General features: G+C 38.1%; 1 protein-coding gene across 6 annotated transcripts in view; it reads left to right on the forward strand.

The window, feature by feature from the left end:
* Positions 1–23,294, forward strand: part of camsap3 (calmodulin regulated spectrin-associated protein family, member 3) — a 53,415-nt gene that overhangs the window by 4,477 nt on the left and 25,644 nt on the right. For all 6 annotated transcript variants that reach the window (XM_073856976.1, XM_073856977.1, XM_073856974.1 and 3 more), the window contains exon 2: positions 16,889–17,154. In XM_073856976.1, coding sequence (XP_073713077.1) covers positions 16,889–17,154 — 266 coding nt within the window. The remainder of the gene's footprint in view (positions 1–16,888; positions 17,155–23,294) is intronic.

Below are 23,294 nucleotides of genomic sequence, written 5' to 3' on the forward strand. Positions count from 1 at the left end.
AGCAGTGTTCTCAATTCCAGTCCTCGTGCCCCTCCCAGAATGGTTTAGATGTCTCCCTATATGAAACACCTGATTCTACTCATTAGGCTCCTTCCAAAATGTTTGAAGGGTTTCCTTAATTAACACAAGCTGATGAACTGAATTAGGTGTTTTATATCCACCTGTTTCTTGACGTAAATGTGGGCGCCGCCATCTTTGAGCTTTCCGGTTGATGACTTCCGGTGAGCTACTAAAGCTAATGGTAGTCTATTGCGAAGGACACAAGAGTGCCGTTTTGACTGGCTGTTTAATGTTTATTATGAAAAGAAGACCGACATAATTTGTGCAGTTAGGGGTTGCCATAATAGCTAATACAAACGCAGTAAATCCCTACAAAACATTTGTTTTAACCCCATGCACAATAACTGAATGTGTATGTGGCGCACATGCACTCATGATTTGTATTTACAAACCCATCCAGTAAAACCTTTCATAGAAACTGCCAGTAAACAATAAATACATAATTGTTTAAAAACAACTAATTTATGCTGATAAAAATATGCTGATTTATTTATTCTGCTACTATATATTATTACAAAAATGCGATTACAGTACAGAATATATACAACATAATCTGCTAGGTTATTGTTTATAATAGTTCGTAATGTGTTTGCGCGTACTTTTGTTGTGTTTTGAATCAAAAAGCAAATACTTTAAAAAGTAAGCAATAATTTCATAAGCTCATGTCTCCACCAGCGTAAGAAGCGATGTAATAATATTTTCATAAAACGAAAACAATACTCAGTACATGGAGTAGTTTAACATGTTTATTAGGGTTTGTTCAAATAACTTACAATTAGAGATGTTCCGATACCATTTTTCTCTTCCCGATACCGATTCCGATACCTGGGCTCAGGGTATCGGCCGATACCGAGTACCGATCCGATACCTGGGTGTATATCTGTAAAATATACAGCTATACATACTACTAGTCCTGTATGAATGGATATAATGGTTTTATGGTGTGCTTCAGACTTATTCCTGTATAAAACATGAACAAATACATACAGTAAACTAGGGTATTTTTATTATCTGAAAGACATTTGACAGTAATATTTATTTTTCCTAAGAGAAAACGAGCCACAAATCTAACACTGTACACTGAAAGGGTATTTTAGTTTTAGAATAATTTGAAAAATCTGTGGAATTCTGTGGGATGATTTTAAATGTTTTTAGAAGAAATTAGAGAATTTAAGCAATTAAATATTACAAAATTGCATCTAAAATAATTACTTTTTAAAGGCTTACAATTAAAATGAATACACCAAACCAACGAGTCCTCTGAATTAAACTGGACCAACATGAACCAGATAATGTGCATGTCAAGATAGAATTATAGTTTGTAGCCTATATAAAATGACATATATTATTGTTAATATATATTATAGCAGAATAAAAAAGCTTGTGTAAACGTTCTCATTATGAATTAAGCACATATGAAGATAATTTCATCATTTTTACAACGCAATGTAAACTTTATATTAAACATAACAAGAGCATTCGTCTTGTAAACGGATTTGAAATTATGGATGTGCTGTGCTGACTGTCGCGTCACATAGACGACAGAGACAAGTAAGATCTGCGGTTAAACTCAGTGGTAAGTTTTATTTCATCTCAAATATCAAACGGTTCATGCTCTTATCATTAAAAACAATCACAGCAAACAGCACACGCAGGGTTTATGTACTTATCAATGCTGCTCACAAACGCGCGAGGCTATGTATGTGTACTTGTTGTCAATGACAGTACTGGTCACTCACAAACGCGCTCAAGCGCGGGGTATGTGTGCTTGTCAATGTTTTGTTTTATTAGTCTGAAATACTAACAAACAGCGGACATACGGCTGCATGCTTTCATTTCTTTGCCGCTCTTCCTGGTGTTTGCATTCAGAGCAGCGAAGAAGAAATGAGTTTCGCTTTGCAGCGTTAGCTATAACGGGCATAACTAGGTTTAGTAAGAAAATGGTATTGGATCGGTACATGGGTTCACGTACTCGCCGATTCCGATGCCAGAATTTTTTGTGGTATCGGCCGCATTTCCGATACTGGTATGGGAATCGGAACAACTCTACTTACAATGTGTTGAATGAAAGATACTGCTGACTGTGTCAGACCGCGTGAAGCTCGACGTGTCGCAATAAACAAGTCCATTAAAAATTGCAGTTTAAAAAACCTCACACCAGAGGGACAGTTGTGACATTTTAAACCATCCCCTGAAAAGTTATAAACGCGAAGTCTTGGTAAATTCCATGTACAAACACTTGACTGACTTTCCCATTGTAAAGATACTGGTATGTCTCTGTGCTTTTATATTTGCTCATTGAAGACCCATCACCTCCGATCAACAACACGAAATTATTGAATATATCTTCATATATCAGGCCACTTCTTAATTTCATCCTCACACTGGTTCATACATGGCAGCTGTACTAAATCTTAACTGTTTAAATCCTGTTTTATGCGTGCTCCCACTACACTGTTTTCTACCGGCTGGCTATTGAACCTGAAGTCTCGGGCTGGAAAGGAAATACGTCACATCACTTACTTCCACGTTCGAGAAACAGGTGGATATGAAGACATCTAAAACATTCTGGGAGGGGGGCCCAAGGACTGAAGTTGACAACCACTGCCTTGGAGTACTGGGTTAGTTAAAGGTCCAGTGTGGGTATAGAGTTTTTTCTAGTGGCGAGATTGCGAATTGGAACCAAACCTAAATTTCGAATCGAATAAGAATAAGAATCTACAGTATCTTAGTTCCTACAGTAGGGACAAAACATGCTCCGTAGAAAAGTTTGTCCGTTTAGGGCTACTGTAGAAATATGACGGTGACTTCCATGTAAAGAGACCTTACTCCAAGGTAATAAAAACAATACAGTGTGTTACGTAAGGGTTTATACACCACTGATAATATAGTTATGTAGATTTTATTGCATTTACGTCAAGAGTTCCCTCTAAAAGTTACACAATGCACCTTTAATAGAGTTTTGAATACATTTACAGCCTAAAAATACTTTGTAAACTCCAGGCAAGAGTTGTACTTGAGCCTGTATCATCGTAGGCCATTGACGCTGACAAAACATTTCACGTACATCAGCAAAAAACCAAACATAACTCAAGTCGTATCTTTAACACTCAGAACTCAAACTCCATCCACAAATGGAAGAATTTGCCCTTTTATCTGCTTCTGCACTGTTATTGATAACCGTAAGACAGACTTTAACTGATAAACGCTCTGTGTTCACGGATGTTTAAGGACAGTCAGTGCTGTTATGACGTGTTGGGCCTTTAAGACTGTATCATGCATTAGTCACATTGAAATCATATATTGGTCACCACCATGACTCAACAGGTGAGGCATTGGTGAATGGATGAAGTTGTGGCTTGTTTGATTAATTACCCGTTCCTCTAAATACGCCCTAAATGAAAGAAAGGATTAAAATGGTTTTGCAGTGTTATGCTTTTTGTTGAAGATTGGACACTAAGAGCCTCTTGAGGTTACTTTCATGTCTGCTTATTCAGCTGCATTCAGGATGAAGAACAGTGTGTACAGTATGCGTGTGCGTCTGCATACAGGTGCCGCTGTTCAAAACATGACCACAGACTTTAAAATGAGTGTTTAATTTGAAAGGATTTAGGGAAAATATAAGACATTTGTGCAGAAATGTTAGTTTGAAAGCAGCGGATCATCTGGTATACAGATTATGCACTGGAAAAAGACAGTCTGCTAATGACTTATGATCTTTATTGTAAGAGGTCACTAAGCACAATGTATGTTTTTGTTTGTTTGTCTTAACTAACGCTTCTGTGTACCTTTATGCAATCATCTCAGTCCAGATTATCCTCCTGTGTAATGTAAAGAATGTAGATCCTCTATTCTGCATACATGAGAAAGAAAAGCATGCTGTGTGTTTTGAAATATACAGGGAGCTGGACTGTAGTGATTAAGTACATTTGTTCTCAAACTTTTGCAATGAGTTTAAAAACATTCAGAGGACCACCTTTACAAATATAGTATGAGTACAGAATAACAGTGAAAATGTACAAAGGCATCAAAAAACGAAGCATTATTGCATAGGTACTTACTTGCTATTGTGTTTTATGGAGAGGTGGTTGGGGGTACGTAGATTCTCCAAAAATATTTTGGAAGTATTGTGATAAATGACTAAGAAAATGTTTTGATAAATGCATTATGCACACAGTTGACATTACCCATTCATTTCCATCATATTTTTTATTCCTACTATGGAAGTCTATTGTCACTTACTGCTATGTGTCATCATTTCTCAAAATATCTTCTTTTGTGTTCATAAGAGAAAAGAAATTCATACAGGTTTAGAACAACATGAGGATGAGTAAATGATGACAGAATTTTCATTTTAAAGTGAATTATTCCTTTAAGATCGTATAATAACGCTAGAGTGCGCTTATCCCTAAAACATAAATGTACATCATAATAAATGCTTGCACAAACGACCTATGGGGGTTGTTATTTTTGATGGACATTTTCTAAAACACAGATACTTGAAAATGTACTTAAAGGTCCCATTCTTTCTGTGTTTTTGATGCTTTGATTGTGTTTAAAGTGTGCAATATAACACGTGTTCATACTTCACGTGTTATAAACGTTATATTTTTCACACAATTTACTTATCTGTATAGCGCTGTTTTCACTGTCCTCAAAACGGGCTGATGTCTTCCTTGTTCTATGAAGTCCCTCCTTCAGAAATGCTTAACGAGTTCTGATTGTGTAGTTTGTTTAGTGTGTTGTGATTCGACAGCTTAGCTTGTCGTTAGCTTAGCTTGTCGTTAGCTTAGCTGGTGACTGACGTATTCCTGTGGGCGGAGTTTAGCCAAAAACTGATCTACTGAAGTCATTAAAGCAGGAAATAGAGGGCTTTAGGCCGAACCGGCCGTTCACTCTATACACTAAAAGAAATCAAGTGTTGGGTTTAATTAAAAATATTATGTCAACAGGTTCCACGTAATCTTAACAAACAATAATTTTGTTCATTTTACATAAGAAGTTTAAGTAAACTCAACAAACCTTAGTAGAGTCAACAAATAAAAATTTAGTTAATTGTACATTAAAAATGTAATTAATGATGTCAAATACTTTAAATAATGCCATTTTATAAGGTGGTGCTACACTTCTGCAAGAGGGTGCCAGAACAACAATTTCCCATAATACAATGCAAAATCCTCAGCCAATGAGATGCAAGTCTGTATTGGTTTTATTAATCTGTTACTTTTATGCCATAATGTTATGTTGGCGAAACAAATGAGATATAAGTAAAACTGACAAGACACTTTTTTGTTGAATGAATTAGAGTAAATTAAGTTCACATTGTTAAATTGACTTTAAGTTATCAACATGAAAGAATTAAGTAAAATTGGCAAAGTGAAAGTTTTTTTGAAAGTGGGCTTTAAAAGGGGAATTCTGTTAATGAAAATAATATCACCTGCCAGTGAACTTTGAGCTTTATCATTTTACAGGTATTATTTATGCTATTATAGCAACATTACACACTAACTAGGGTTTAAAAATAGGATCAGGAAGAACGTGACATGGATAAAAAAATTGATAGACTATTCCTTTAAAGGGATACTTCACCGATTTAGCATTCAGCTTTGTATCTGTAGAAACCCGGCAGTATTACTGAATGACCATGTTTCCCTCCATCATTTCCCCCTGAGAGGAGAGATATCTGCATTTTGGTTCTGCAAAAAAGTCCTCCGATGATGTAATATGACGATTTTTGCATCATCGGAGGACTTTTTTGCAGAACCAAAATGCAGATATCTCTCCTCTCAGGGGGAAATGATGGAGGGAAACATGGTCATTCAGTAATACTGCCGGGTTTCTACAGATACAAAGCTGAATGCTAAATCGGTGAAGTATCCCTTTAAAGAAATAGTCTATCCATTTTCCATATTAAACTATGTTATTACCTTAACTAAGAAGAGTTGATACATCCCTCTATCATCTTAGTGCGTGAACGTAAGCGCTGTGGCGCGCGGCGACACTTTGATAGCATTTAGCTTAGCCCCATTCATTCAATGGTACCATTTAGAGATAAAGTTAGAAGTGACCAAACACATCAACGTTTTTCCTATTTAAGACGAGTAGTACTTTGGGAGTACTTCGACTCACCTAAAAAATCCGCTCAACTTCTCCCTCTCATAATGAGAGGGAGAGGGAGAGTGTTACTGCACCAAGTCAAAGTACTCCCAAAAGTGCTATTCCGCCATACAATATAGTTCCTCTTTTAAATCCGCTTAGAAAAGCACTACGTTTTATTTTGTGCCACCATACTTGCTCGTATAACTACTCGTCTTAAATAGGAAAAACATTGATGTGTTTGGTCACTAAGCTAAATGCTATCAAAGTGTCGCCGCGCGCACACAGATGATAGAGGTATGTATCAACTCTTCTTAGTTAAGGTAATAACATAGTTTAATATGGAAAATGGATAGACTATTCCTTTAAAGAGGAGTTAAAATACCTCACTACACTCCACCTAAATTGATTAAAGCTACTATGTGTTTATGTTTTACTTAATGACTTTCCACCTGTTTTTGTCTTCTCCTTCCTTTGTTTAGTCAAACAGTAGTCCCAAACTCTGGCTAGAATTTAATATTTTACCAGACCGACCGAACAAGTAAAACAACACTTCACACTTAAACTATTTCTAATTAGGTTTTTATCGATCACAAAGTGAAACTGTATTGATTATGTTTATCTTTTATATATTAAGTAGATTATCATAAACCACAGAGCAGCAGATCACAGTGTGATGGACATTATGCTCATGTTGTTCTAGCAGCCGGCATTCAATTAACACACAAGAAGATTTTAATGCTTAATGTTCCCATGACAACCTGAGGTCCACCGCCAAGTCTCTGTAGTGTAAAGGAGGTATTTTGTAGAAATGGGCGTTATGTTGAAAACGTAAAACGTGGGTCATATTACATGGATTGTAATGTTATAATCTTTTGCTTGCTTCAATGTGTTTTGAGACCGACTGTATATGTAAAGATCAGCTGATCCGTCAGTCGCTCAGGGTGTGGAGACGCTACATCCTATTTGCTGATGCCTTTTGGAGATGTCTATGCAAAACAACTTGAGTCGAACTGTTTTCTTGTGTAACATTGTCTGGGTTTGTCCATTGATTTCGCCTTTCTGTCTAATACTGCCAGTGCGCAATATCTCCTGAATCTCTTAACCTTTCACCTTTCTAATGATTGAAATTGACATGAGGGGGTGTGTGAGAGAGAGAGCGAGAACTTAAAAAAAGAGTCATGGGTAATGTTTACACTTGGAGGTTGTGTTTGCTGTCATAATACTGTCTTTACAGGACATGGGCTGCTTGTGTCAACTGACACACTCCTTATGAAAGCATTTACCTCTATGTGTATCGTATACAAGTCTTCGCATGTGCTATTGTAAAGTAACTATCATAAATATTTCAGTAGATTGACATTAGCTTGGTTGTTTTTAAGACACAAAGTAATTTTTCATAGCAATTCACAGTGTGTCCTAACCTTGTATGACGTGACAGTTTTACAATGTGAAGTTATTTGTTTGCCCAATGCACACATAAATGTTGTGCAACTTTGTATAATCATCCACTTAGAAAATATTTGATGTGTGGATAAACTCGATTTTACTATGGGTGGGCAACAACACAAATCGAATTGACTTGCCGCTCGTCATGGTTGTTGCTAGTCTGAAACATTTTGGAGCTAGTCCAGTTTATTCCCTAAAGTTTGTTTTATTTCAGTGAATTGGTTACTTTGGATGGTTACTATTTCACTTAGTGGTAGCTTGGCTGCAGTTTAACTACAGAATGTGAGCGGCTTTTGTGCGCTACAGTTTCAAAGTCCTTAACTGGTGTGTATCCTGCACTCGGCCCATTAATTCTGCCCTAGTTTAATGTGGCCCTCTCTATTTTCAGGTATTACTGTCTTCTATCTTTTCTCTGAAGGTGCAGTACAGAGCGGTCATTCATTGACTGCCAGTGCTACAGGGAAATAAAGCCTTTATCGTCCGCCCTCATCTCACATCGCTGTGCCTTTTGCATCCTGCTTTGCATTCTGGGTTTGAAATGTGTGAATCAGTTAATGGGCAATATGTTGGTGCACTTACTGAAGTTATTTTTAAAGGTCGCATAACACATGCTGTTTCTGCTTATCTCATTTAAAATTTTGAGCATCTGTAGAGTAATATTACATCCTTCATATATCCACAGAGTCTTTAGTTTTATCAGATTTATAAAAGACAGATAAGCTGTACCGATTCACACTGAATAAACCCAAGGTCCTGGAGGAGGGTCGTGATCAAGAGCAAGCAACATACACCAAATAATATCCCATTATCTCTGGATAACTTATGATTCACCATGTTTGTGTCGTTGGCATTATATGCACTTACTCAACGATTGCCAACAAAACACATTTGATGCAGTTTTACTTTATGATCTGGTCGGGACCGCCCCATTTCAACGAAATCTAGAGTTAAACAAACACACACGCACAACTCCGCTGCTTCCCAGGATAAACAAACTATATCTATTGTTTCCATAAGGCTGGGCTCATTGGAAAACTGAACAAGCTTACATTTCCCTCGCAAACAACAACGCACTTTTTTGGTGACATTGATTTCGTGTCAGCTCTTGGCTGATGTGTGCGTGCGCTATTCCGGTTGAAGTGCCCATATAAGGACTTCCACTGTACTCTCTGCGCTGAAATTGCTTATAAAAGAAATAAAGCAAGATTGTTACATATTAATCATTCATGTTTGTAAAAAAACTTTCCGAAACTGGTTTCGAACCCTGGCGTAGTGCATTTGGTACAGAAATACCCCATCACACTTCATTTTTTTGACACTTTGCCCATGTTTAGCATGAGGTATCCAACTCTTGAAAAATGTTTATATATATCGTTGCTGTCCGATGAAAACCACGTATGTCCATTTTGCCGATTTTGAGATTTTCGACGGATTGAATGTCCAGGTTCATTTCCATATACAGTATGCTTCACATATCTAAATGGCCAATGAAAAGTTGTGAAATCATTTCATCTGATTTTCACGTATATCCATTTGGTGTCAAAACTCAATCATGCCACGTATCTCCCGCCTGTTAAGCATCTCGCCGGTCTCGTAAAGTTTCATTGAAGCTCAGCACTGCATAGCCGAATAAACAGCCTGGTGAGACAATGACTTTCCTTCATCGAGGTTAACGTTCCCCCTGACGCCAGACATACGTCTAGGAGTGACAAAATTACGGACTGTGCTAACAAAGTATCTGTCTAGCATAGGTGTTATTTACACTGGGGATGCTGGGGACATGTCCCCACTACTTTTTGAAAGCATTTGGTTAAAATGTTCTGAAAAATCAAGCAATGCTTAAGATTGGTTTTGTGGTCCAGGGTCACATATGTTGCGTTGTATGCTTATTGTGTGTTTTCTTTTACATATGTAATGAAATTCATTGTAATCATTGACTAAACGCGCTGCTGTTTTCTACAGTATGGTGCTTTGGCACTGTTCGGTTGAGCTGGTGTTGCAGGGACTGTTACATGTGTGCAGTCGACATTGTTGAGGGTTTTATGCTGAGTATTTTCTTGTTGTTGACTGGCCTACGCTATGCCCATTTTTGATGTGCCGTTATTCAATATTTTTCCCGTCCTGCAGTAATCTTTTTTTATCTGATCTTTTGTCCCCACCACTTTTCAACACAAACTGACGCCCCTGCTGTCTAGCATTACCATGTCAGTGTATTGATTCATTGTCCTTTTATAGTTTGCAAAAGACATTTAATAAATTTATAATTAATATTAAATAAACTAAGCGTATTTAATAAACTGAGTGTATTCATCTGTCAATATGAAACGCGACTTGGCCATTCTAATTAATGATCGGTATCGAACGGTGGTCGAACACAGTAACGTGTATCGACCACCGTTACTGTAAAATATGCACATATGTCCATTTAAACTCAATTTTGGTCAAATGTGGATTATATCATTACACTGGCAAGAATATGGTTACTTGGTACGGCCTCTTTACATGTATGACACGCTACATTCAACTGCTATGAAATACTGTGTTTTTTTCACTTCCTGAGAAGTAACCGTTTTGGACATACGTGAATTTCATCGGGCAGCGACGATATATTATATAATATTATATTATAATATTTAATACATTACTATAATATATTACAATATCTAAATATTTAGAAAACTTAAATCATCATCAATCTGGTTTTACATTGACATACGTCTCATCAAATATAATTAGTGAAATATATTTGCATATATAGTTTCAGCATCGACATTGCAATGCTCATGTCTGCAGTACTCATATCACAGAACATTCATACCTTTTTTAAAGAAAAACTATATTTTGTGTTTTGAAAGATGTCTAATATACATCCAAACACAGCCCTAGGCAAATACTAGGCAAAAACAAGGCAAAATTTGAACTGTCAGTGAAAATGAAAGAAGTCTAACCATAGCCCAAAAATGCATAACATAAATAAATTAATGAAACACATTGTAATCGCTCTTGACTTTGCTTAATTGATGGAATATCTTTATTTGAATAATATTATTTTGGCAAAAGCGACGAATGTAACTTTATTGTGGCTAGAAGTAGGCTTGGGCGGTATCCAAATTTTGATACCATCAAACCGCCTCCCTATTTTACCCCGGTATACGGTATTACCGTGAATAATTATAAAATGATGATGTAATCAGACGGCGTCACTATAATGTTGGCTTGTGCCTAAACCCTTCAGAAACTGAATACCATACTGAAACAATAACAAAATAACATGCACAACAATATTAAAAACTTTTATAAGCAACAACTAGCAGTTTAGAAAAAAGTTAAATACAAAGGTCAAACAGAATTAACCAGTTGTCGGTTAAAAAGTGATCTCTAAATTAGGTTATAATAGACAGTGAACTAAACGCGACTAGGGACTACAGTTAGCCATCTCATTCCAATTTCCAGGATATTTTTGTGTGAAGTAAACAAATCCCTCACACTCAATTTTTCATAACTCGCCTGTTTGTACTTATAAACAAATAAAAACATTTGCCGCAAGGTCACGGCATTTGGGTTCTGGCGCAAGGTCACGGCGTTTGGTTTCGTGCACTCACATTGCATCAAGCTAAAATTTATTCAAAGCAAGTCTCAGACTTGAAGAAAATTGCTGAACATTTAAACCTATTTTCTGCACATTCCACCATATTTTAATGAAATAAAGAAAGTCCTCTTTCTGTTAACTTATATTTCTGCATATTCCAGCATATAAAATAAAAATATTTTTGTAAAATCCAGCAATAAAATAATTAAAACGAAAGTCTTTCCTGGTTGTATTCCAAATTATTAACATTTACGTCTTTTAACAGTAAAGTGCAGATTAAGTTTTGTTTTTGTAAATCATTAGACATTTTTACCACTTAATTAGGTTTTGCTTTGTAGAAATTTGTAGTGAATTTCGTTTTGTATAAATAGTGTCTTAATTTTAATAAATGTTTCATCAACCAATTGCACGTATTTAATAAATTAAAAGCAAATATAGTAGACAATATAATTACCGTGACATTGAGGCGCCGGCACGCGCGTTCGCTTGCATTGCAATGTTGACTTGAACGCACGGACCTCATCATAAATGAATGAAACTCATACATTAGCATTAAATATCTTTGATGCATTCTTTCTAAAACAGACAAGGGCTTTCTCGCGGCTCGCATCAGCAAAGCATTGCATCGTCCATGTTGCACTTAACAGAAGTTGACACTTGTCTTTTTGAAAAATAAAAAAGTAATAATAATAAAGATCATAAAGATATAAAGATATAAAGAGTTGTTCTAGTCGTTACTAGAAGGCACTGAGTGAGTTAGACCTGCCTTGGCGGTGCGTCTTTTATGCATTCTGAAGGTGCCTGTTTTATCGTGTTGCAGTCTATTAGGCAACATTCCGAATAAGATGGGTTTAGATTTGGAATTACATTACAACAACATTTTAGTGCTAACTGATAAGGTGATGGTGATGATCATCTTTCTTTATTATTTTTAGCACTACCTCAAACTTAAGCGCCGTCTCTTCGGAGCTGTCATTTTTTTAAATAAGCCGCGGCAATGTTTCAAATGAGCTTCTAATAAGACAAACGCCTTTATTTTCCACGCGATCACCTTACCCAAACCATTTTGAAACTAAGGAGTCATTTGTCCTCTGATTACATACAAGCAGCATACAAGCTCCTGGCGACGCGTTTGCGGGAATCATGTTTCGCATGAGCCAGAGGCAGAGCAGCAGAGAGATGCGACAGAGTTGCGAAATTGCAGGCGCGGCTTGAAATGGCTGTTATTTCAAACAGCGTAACTTGTTTTAAACTAATCAGTTAATGGCTCGGTTGTCGGTGAAGAAAAGGATTAGTTTTCGCCATCCCTAATTTAATATTTAATCCTTGTCTGCTATATAAGTTCATTGTTTTTTTAAATGCCGGTATGGCGGTATAGAAACTGATACCTTTGCTATTTTTAGATCCCGCGGTATACCATATTACCGTATTACCGCCCAAGCCTAGCTAGAAGTGGGTTAGTCATAGCCGGACTATATCAGGTGTATAGTTACCCTAGACGGTGAAATGGCGGCTATTGCTTGCTGGGTTGCCTAAATATGTGTAAATATGTAAAGAGTTTGGTTCCCAAATGCGATAAATGCCGTTTAAAAAAAAACGTACCACCAAAATCAGTATTGTATCTGGTCATTATTAAAAAGTCAATTCTTCATTTTACACAAAATCCGATATCAGCCATGTTATTCTGTCATCTTTTTTCCCAAACTGCGACAAACGCCAGTCCTACTTCTCTGCTGAATGCAATAAATCCGCTCAACCAATCACAGCGCACCATTCCATGCATTGTAAACAATCATGACGGCGCTTTGATTACACACAGAATCCTAGTTTTCCTCATCTACTTTGTACTGCGTGATCAACAAACCAAAAAAAACCCCAAAATGGTCATTTTGATGCCATTTTTTAACCTGTAGAAACGTAAGCCATCAAAATTGAATAATTTACGCGAGAGGCACTCAGGTGAAGGCAAAATGCCTCAAGCTTCTGTCATGCTAACACATTGACCCCAGGGGATCTTATGACAAACTTTCCATTATTTTACTCGAAGCTGACAGCTGATCGCTGTCAAAAAAGTTCAGCGACGACATCCCAAAGAGGACAGCAGTAATGACAGTGTTCTTAATATGACAAAGTAAGTGTTTTGATTAATGCCAATAATGTTTATTTTTTTAATCAGTGTATACCACTAGTAGCTAAATGAATATAACATGTCAAAGATGAATGCACATTTATATATTATTTCAATAGATTTATTGCATTTTGGAGAAAAAAAATCAGTTTTTATAATAAATCTTTGAAAATCAAATTATGGATTTGAATTTTTTTATGTTTTCATAACCTAAAGATGCTATGTGAACGTTTTATAACAGAAAATACTGCTTTTCATCTTGTCACTTTCTTGGTATAGAAAACACGTTTTTACCCAAATTAGTCAAAATGGATTTATTGCATTTTGGAACCAAACTCTTCATATGTACAATTAATACAACGCAAATACACTTACATATAATTTGTAGTATAAATGGGTTTTGCGAGTGTTTGATGTGTGGATTACTGATGACATAATGATCATATTACAGATTAGAACCAGGCCAGATCAGATACAACTGACATTATATAAACATCTACACTGGTATTGCCATTTTTAGTTGGTGCCATCAGGATATTTTTGTCCTCTGTTGTGTCCTAGAACAGGTCACGCAACTTCTGGCTGCTCGCTTAACATGGATGTGTTAGGGAAGTGCCAGTCTTACTATGAAGTCACAATTAGTGTGAATGCGGCAGAACCAGTTTGCTGTGGGTGTGTGAGGTTTACGTTTCAAGTCTGTGATTCACAAGGTGAATGTGTGTGTGTTTGGTGCATGTTTACAGAAACTCGCACCAACTCAGGAGCTGTCTTTCTTTGTTTGTCCTTTCACAGGTGTAGACATTCGCATCCAAGTTTTCAACGTGACAAAGCGTGATTGTATAACAGAATAGTTCAGTGTAAATAGTTTTATGTGTCATCTGTATATCCAGTGGATGTGGTTCAGGTTACATTTGTAGCTGGCGTTTATCGTTTTACAAGGTTTTCTCTTTGTTCGTGTGGGAGAAATTGAGAAAAAGAGAGAGAGAGAGAGAGAGTAAGGTTGGATCTCTGCACAACGGTGCTCTTATTGTCCCGTACATCAAACAAAACCAGATCTCAGACAGCTGGCTTTGATTGGTTCCTCAACCCCCTCTCTTTGAAGCTGTCAGGTGTGTGTGGCTTTTTGAGACTGGGTTCTGTGTGCCAGTTTGTGCTCAGCTGTGGTGCACCCTGGGGTAAGTGATGTCACTGTTGCCCCGAGAGCCGATTATCAGAGAGGTGCTGAGTGGAAAGCAAAGGGCCAATTAAAAGACATTGGAATGAGAGCGTTCTCACAATCACACACTGACAAACACACATTTGTATGTGTGTATGGTTTGTTAAATCCCTGCTTTGCTCTTTCAAGCGGATGATTTGGGCCTAGGGCGACGGAGGAGCTGGGTTTCCCAATTGTTAGTCATTGATTTTATGTAACTACAATAACATCTTCACAGATTTCTAATTAAGATGCCAGTGTGTGCTTGTGAGTGCATTTATATGCACAGTGCAATGATAGCTAACAAAAAACCTGACAATGCAAAAAAAACGTGTTTACATGAGATGGGTTTTTTCTTTGGTTCTCTGGTGCTCGCCTCTTGGCCTAAATAAAGCATCTGATGCTTTGAGATTATAAGATTAAATGTTACTGCCCAAGAACCACAGCATACTAAATATGAAAATGTTGTCATAACTTACTTGCCTTCATGCCTTCCCACATATGTATATGGGTCTTTTTTATTTTGAACACAAACAAATCATTTTATTTTATATTTATATTAAATGCATAGTTCACTCAAAAAGAAACATTTTATCATAAATCACTTACCCTTTCCAAACCCGTAAGCAAGGTTTCCCGCAGAAAATGTGTTAGTTAAGGTGGTAGGGTTGGGCGAGTAGGCGTGGCAATCAAAGGGGCGGGGAGTAGGCGTGATGAAAATTATTTTTTTATTTAAAACACTCAAATAAAACTTAATTTTGAAGAAACTATGACAGAAAATGAACACATACTAGATTATTAATGAGTTAAATGTTTTTAACAGATACCTCTACGTGATGAAGTGAAAGTATAGGGTTAATTAACACAAACTGAAACAGATGACGTCTGGCGAACGATGATAGATAGCGCGAAGATTGTAAAAACTGATTATTTCCCACTATTAATTACATTATCTTAAAGGAGTGTAACTACTGTAGCATATAAATAATGTTCATAAATAACGTGAGCAAGAGCGCTCAACAATTATATCGAATCAACCGGCACGTGCAATTTAGCCAGCATGTAGTTCAAACAACAAAAATCACAAGCTAACTTACTTTAAATTTGCAAGAACTATAGACTAATACAATAACAGGCTTAAGTAAACCCAGAACATAAGTCCACTTACAGTTCTTCTCACGGACACGCGTTTTATCAACTTGCTATCCTCCAGACAGTTGATGGACCACAGTTCTCATTTCGGCCATGTGGCGGTGTGAATTGCGTTCGCGCTATTCTCCGGGATGTTTTATTTACTGGCTACTAGTTATTCTCCAGACAGTGACGGCTCTCATTTGACCATGTGGCGCGCATGCCCGCTCGCAGTGTGAAGCGCGTCCACGCTATTCTCCAAGATGCACTTGACGGCCTTTTGTGCAGCAATTTTTTTTTTTTTTTTGACCACTTAGTTAAGGTGGTAGGGTTTTCTAGCTTAGGTGGGCCTCCCGAACTGCAAAATGCTGTGGGAAACCCCGCCCGTAAGTCCTTCCATCGACTTCAGAACACATTTTTAGAAATTTTTGATGAAAACTTGGAGGCTTTTGACCAGGGATGGAAATAAAAAATTTTGTCCACCAGCCACTGTGGATTTCAAAATCTACCAGTCACTCAATGTCACAAAAAACATATTTTGCAGCGATTTTTGTGTAAGCATATCAGTGAACACCCCTGACCACTCGGTGAGTTTCACGTCTTTGTAAACGAAAGTTTAATGCATTTTAGGAAGGATTGTTCCAGTGCACCTATACAGCCATTATAGAGGTGGGCGGTGATACACCCGAAAATTCTCGGGCCAGCATCATATGTCCAAATTTCAGTTAAAACCGTTCTATTTCATCATAAACAATCTGAAAACTTCACAATTTTTGCATAATATATATTTAAACACACATACATACATACGTACATACATACATATATACACATTTAATAAATGTTTTATTTATATATAATTTTTTATATAAAAATAAGGAACACTAAATAAGAGCACTAGCCTCTCGTACCTTATTGCTTTTGTGAAACGGTTACCACACAATACAAATACTGAAGCAGAAACTGTTTATCAATAATTCATAAAGTAAAATCCTTCCTTCTGTTGGAAAAAAATATTCCCAGAACGATTGTGAACAGCAGCTAAATGTTTTACATGTGTTTAAGTTGCTGAGGGTGCTGCGCATGATACAAAGAATCGTTGGGTGCACCAGTCACATAAATCGTAAATAAAACACTGCTATTAACCAATCAGAATCAAGTAATGGAACTATTAAAAGGCTATAAAGAATATGTGTTATTTATTTACTTTGAACTCATTGTGATCATCTCTCTCCTGTAGAAAATGTTCCAGTGGAGCTGCGAGATCCTTTCTACTGTGACCAGTATGAGCAGGAGCACCTGAAGCCTCCTGTCACGCGCCTGCTGCAATCCCCTGAACTCTACTGTCGCACGTATGGCCTTCTGCTGGGTGGAAGCCCGGGGGCCGAGGGGCCACCCAAAGACATGACAGCCCTCCTACAGCTCCTGAGCAAAAAAGGCTTGTCACCCAAAGACCAGAATGTCCCTGTGACGGAGAAAGATCTCCAACAGAAGCCCATCAAAATGGTATGATGTACAGTACAGTATGTGCTGTGTATGCAAATTCCTTTTACATTAAACAAGAAGATTAGGTTGTTTAACACATTGGTTGTGTCTCAAAATCCCAAGTGTTAACTTATTGTTGTCTTTTTAATTCAAACGGAGTCTCGTGAGTGTTTTGAAATGGTTTTCATAGACAGAAACTTTAGCTGTGTTAATGGCTTTCCTCATGTGAACCACCTGAGAGACTCGACTATCGATCGTAGTTGATTCTGATGTTAGCTTGTTGATACTTTTTAGTTTTAGACACTTTTCACGAGTTCGCATTAACATGTAATCAAGAGGGAATGAGATAAAGCACATTTGACGTGTTATCCAAGGGGAGGGCTCCGAAACCGGAGTACTCCCCCCTCTTTAACTGGGATAGATGAACTAACTGAGAATAAGGTGATGGAGGGATGCTGCAAAAACTGTCACAGGACCGAGGTGAGGGACGGCTATATAAAGACACCTCTTTCCACTGATTGGTTGTATTACATAACCATGCTCTTAAAAAGCATCTTCAGGGCTGTTTATGACACTTTTTGTGTGTTTTGGCCTTCCATATACATGACAACTGCATTTTTGGGGCCTGTAAATATAGACTTAAATATTGACTTTTTGACTTTTTGACTTTTTATCATTTAAAATTGGGAAACAGTGAATTCGTCTGACATAGGGCTGCAACAACTAATTGCATATTTGATCATGAAAATAGTGTTCAATGAACATCATTATTGATTAGTTTGGTCTGTGGCATCACATGCGTTTCATTTCTCTGAGCAGTGCAGGATGTGAGGTTGTTTGCTGGAGGTGAGGGGGGTTCTGTGGGAGGGTGAGTCTTGCTTATCCTTCGATTTTGGGGATTACAGCACATAAATGAAATCCCCTCTCCAGCTGCTCTAGGGGAAAAGTAGATCCAGCTGTAAGGAACAAGACTGTTGTTAAAACTCTACATGCTAACCAAAGGAGAGACACAATAGTCCCTTTCACACACACAGTCTTTACTGGTAATTTACTGGTAAATTGCCGTTAACAGGTCATGTGTGAACAGAACCTTTCCGGTAAATCAGTGCTCCCAATTTACCAGTAAGACAGGTTGTAAGATTACCAGTAATTTACCGGTAAGCGCTGTGTGTGAATGAAAATTATAGGATTACCGGCATTTAGAACGGACGACGTCAGACCGTGCTGACAGCTTCGGGCCAATCATAGCGTTTAAATACAGATGACGCGTTTACCCCCGCAGTGTTTACTGAGGTTTCCACACACATGCTGCTTGAAAGTTGAGCACACCTGAAGTTTACGTCCACATTTCTTCACCAAAGTTGTTTAAAACAGCTTACCGCCGAATTGCAGACGTCCTTAGCACGACCTCTGTGAAGCCTAAAGTGCAAACTGTTGTTAAAAACGCATTTTCGGTTTGACGTCGTCTCATTCAATGGTGTTTGGTCATGAGCAACTTCGCGACTGTTTACCACAGACGTGAAAACAACAAAATATGGACCGTGGTTATGAACGACGTGGATTGTTTACAAATACAACACTGAGCTCGCCGCGTGCTACAGATACTTCCGCTTTCTCAACGAATTTACCGGTATTTTGATAATGATGTGTGAATGATGTCTTACTGGTAAAATAACGGAACGCCACTGCGTGTGTGAACAGCACATTTTTGTATTTACTGGTAAATTCATTCTGGTAAATTCATGGTAATTTACCAGAATTACTGTGTGAAAGAGGCTAATGACAATGGCCACATCCACATGAATCCAGAGCTTTCCCTATTTAAGTCAGTAAGCACGGCGTCATCTCAAGAAATATCTAAGTACACATGATAGTGATGCGCGGGTCGGGTTGGGGCGGGTAAAGAAATTGTAACTTTTTTGCGGGGCGGGTTGGGTCATTAAAAACAAAATAAAAAACATGTATGTTGCGTCTAATTCCCTGTAGAATATATTAAATATTTGGGAATATTTTGATATTTTATTAGGTTCTTGGATAAGGTTAAATTACGTAGGCCTACGTGGCAACGTAACTTGCGCAACGTAACTTGATATCCCCAAACCTTTGGCGTCACGTCACGGAAGCGCCAAGTGGCTCCCGCTGCCAGCCACAACAGCAAAACAAATGGAGAAATAAATGATGACAGAAGATCTGCGGGAGAAATTAAGGTAGAGAATCAGATAATACAAATGCTGCTTTGTAAATGTTGAAAATCTTTATCATTATCCTATCATATTAATTTGACCATGCTGGTTTCTATGGTTCATTCGCGTATGTTGTTGCCAGTTTACAGGGCGATGTAATCTAATGGCCGTTTCCAAGCACTTTTAGGCTGAAATAAAGCCTCTTTTTACTTACGTTACTAATGCCTAGTATGTCTATTTTAATGGTCGCAGGTGCGGGGCCGTGCAGGTTGTAAAAATAGATACAGTGCTGGGGGGTGGGGCCAAATATTTCATAAAGGCGGGACCCGCGGGTTGGAAAAGACGCAGACCGCCTCATTAATTACACATGAAACCACTGAAACTGACTCAAATCGATGTAGTTTACATGCCAGACCACTATGTGGTGCTGTAATTCTGTCACAAAGATGACTTGGAGCACGTGTATAGACGGTTTTAGCAGACACAACATAAACAAGCCGCGGCCGTGGTCTACACGTAACTTCCGGTAAACTTGGCTAAGAATAAATACAACAAAGTACTTCAAATTAGTTTATTTATATAACAAGCAAAAAACAACAACACGTAGGTGACCTAGGACAGTGGTTTGTAAACTGGGGGCCACGAGATGGTGCCGGGGGGCCCCAGTTTTATGACATTTTATGAAATTCATTAATTTATCATGAATTCTGTGTAATTAAACCTAAAAAAATAAGGCTACTAACCAAAAGCACAACTTTTTTGTATAATTTAATGTTTTTTTTTTATTAAAATGTTCAGTTTTTTGTCACAAATTTTCTTTGGGGGGCCACGAAGGAATGCACCGTACACAAGGGGGGCCGCACGCTGAAAAAGTTTGGGAACCACTGACCTAGGAAACCAAAACATTTGTTATTTTCGACGAAGTATTTGTTCAAGAGTACAGTTTAGCAAATAGTCAGACCATTAAAAAACTGAAACCGGAAGTTGTGTCCAATGTGCACGTGTGTCCGATGAAACGGTCTATAAACCGGTTACTAGACTAGAGGGGTTACAGCTACGGCCAAACCTCGTGAGATGTTGGGTTTAAGGGCTCATTATAGTTGTGCCTAGGTACACGTCGGTTTTCATATATATTTGTCCGCGTCGATGTACAAACACACATGCAGGCCGCTAGTAGGCAGTATTAACAGTAGCAGCGCAACAGCCAAAGAAGAAGCAGCTTGGGCTGTAAATCCACAAGCGATAAGCAATTTGTTGTGTACCAGCAGTGATTGAGGTAAATAAATGATGACTTTTGTTGCCGTTTGAGTTCAATCACTCCTCGACTTGGCCCATTTTTGTTCCTTCTGTCGCAAGCGGAAATGCGACACAGATATTTTGAAAGGTTCTAGTGAACGAATCACTGTGCTTGCGCTCCGCGTAGAACAGACGAGTTGTTAAATTTTTGCCGTGGTGTGCATCAGGATACGCAGACCTACCTTCACAGTATTAGAATAAAAAAACAACTCTCATCCAGTGAGATTTCATGAGATTTTGGCCATTCTGTATCCCTTCTAGCCACAACCGCATAAACGTTGCTGTTGTCCATAATCAATTGTTGCTCATCGGAGTAGCAAATGAGCAGAAGATTTTGCTTTTGTGTAGCTAGTAGGCTCACTACCTATACAAGCATGTAGCCTGCTATTGTTGTCGTTGTTGCTGTTATGTGACAAAGTGGTGTCTGACTAGGGTCGAGATGTTGGGTGATGATGTCATCGTATCATAAATTATATGGATTTTCTGTACACACGAAACGGCAATGGTGTCATGTTTAGATTTATCCACTGTGGGACCTCCCAAAACGCCCGATGCATCTGGATGGAACGCCAATATGCATTTTTTACGTGTATAGCTAAATGTGTCTCCATGTGAACAAGCTCAAAGAGTGACAGGGTGGAGAGATTACGGCTAAAGACAATAACCAGACAAAAGAAAACAGACCCTATACTGATAGCACTCTCTTCACTGCCGGACAGAGGCGTTTCTCACAGCAGGCGATGGCCTAATGGATACAGGAGCATTTGTTTATTCCTGGGCTCTGATCTTTTCACATTAGCCTCCGAGATGGATTTCCACTTACAAGATTTAACCTATTCCAACTGAGACATTAATCAGAGTAATAGATCAAATCTGTGTTCCTGTTAAATATGACTTAAACGGTTTATGACCTTCACCTGATAAAATATCACAGTTGAATTGCGTTTGAATGACCTCACACATCAGATTATTCAGCATAATCATGTAAGATAGCTCATGTAAACGTACTTGATGTTCATTCGGTTTTATCGGTTTTTGAGACGTCTCGTGCTATCTGTTATTTTTGCGGTTGTTTTGTGTCCTTCAACCGTTACTCACTTGTTGATTATAACTGTTGCTTTCTGCATTTGATATTAAAGGGTGTATAATAAAATACAGATAATGAAACCTTTGAGTCTATAAGGCTTGAAACCAATTATAATTTCCTTTTTGTAAAACTAGATAGTTTTTTTATTAAATAAAGTTTTGTATATGTTATATAGTTGTAGTTCCTAGCTCTACTGTTTTATATTAATATTAATTAAGTGGTTTGATATAGATTTTTGCAACGTCCATTATTGTTTCAACAAAAAACATAATACTAGCAGTCGTGTCTGCCATACTGCATCATTTATTGCTATTTTCCGCATTGACCCAATTCCTATTCTGTCCCACCCCCATACACCCGGTTTAAATCCTCTGGATTTGTTTCTGTACTGCCTCTTAAACAGAGATGTTTGGCACATCCTCTGAGGATCTGTTGTTAGCGGGTGATTGTTCTGGGCTCGAATGCCTCTGTCTGCATATCTCCTGCTGGTGTGTAGCTGTGAGTTGTGCTGGTGAGCTCTGGGTTCGACTGGTGCTGTCTGCCTGTGCATGGTGCTGATCTCAGTCCCAGCCATAGATATTATATACGTAGACGCCTCATAGACTGACGCTGCCTATTGGAGGTGACGTATCAGCGCGGCCGCCATCTTGGATGGGTCCCCAGTGGTGTATTCCCAACTAAGTAATGTTAGTTACGATGACATAATATTATAAATTGTAAAATAACCAAATTATCATTAAATTCTACTTGTAAAAGCTAATCCCATGTGATCTGGTATCAATACAGTGCCGGTTATTGCAACCGTAAGCTGCACAAAATACGGGCTTAGTTGCTTGTTCTCCATTGACTCGGATTGACTCTGGTCCTAGTGTAGAGTGAGGAGACCCAATCAATATGGCGGCGATGCTGGATTACGTTCCAGCACGTCACTAGGCATCTACGAATATAATGTCTATGGTCCCGGCTGTGGGGGTGACCGAATGGTTGGTTGTCTGCTGTGACAGCATGAGGAAAGTGGGTCATGATGTCCGCAGGATGGAGGCACAACAACATGTGGCATGAACAGTAAACAACTCCGTGCCAGGGGTTCGATCCCATGGCATTTTTTGTATAGGTAGCATCCAGGTTATGTGGAAGACGTAATCTGCTCTGAATTCAGTAATATCTGCAGACAGTGGTCTGACCTTTCTGGTTAGCTGTGTAGCTCTCTGAAGGTCTGATGGATGTGGAGCAGAGCCCAGCCCCCATAAAGGATAAAGATCTGTGAAGATTAGTGATAATCTGTGATCCAGACTCAACCTCACCATCCAGATGTATACTAGGCTATGCTTACATGAAAACAATGTAGTAAAAAAGTGAAAAAGCAAAATATTTCACATGCACATGATATAGCTGTCAAAAAGATCTGCAGACAACTAAATACTCTGTATTATCCATGCCAGGCCAGGAGATGGCGATGTTACCTTGTAAAGAAACACTACAAACATACACATTCTTCTACAGACTGATAAATACTGTACATATAGTCAAGATGTCGAAGCATTAAACAGTTTTGTTTAGACGGCAAAAGAGGTAGGTTTATTACTACAAATGAC

This window comes from Misgurnus anguillicaudatus, chromosome 19 (assembly GCF_027580225.2).
Source record: "Misgurnus anguillicaudatus chromosome 19, ASM2758022v2, whole genome shotgun sequence".
Lineage (NCBI taxonomy): Eukaryota > Metazoa > Chordata > Actinopteri > Cypriniformes > Cobitidae > Misgurnus > Misgurnus anguillicaudatus.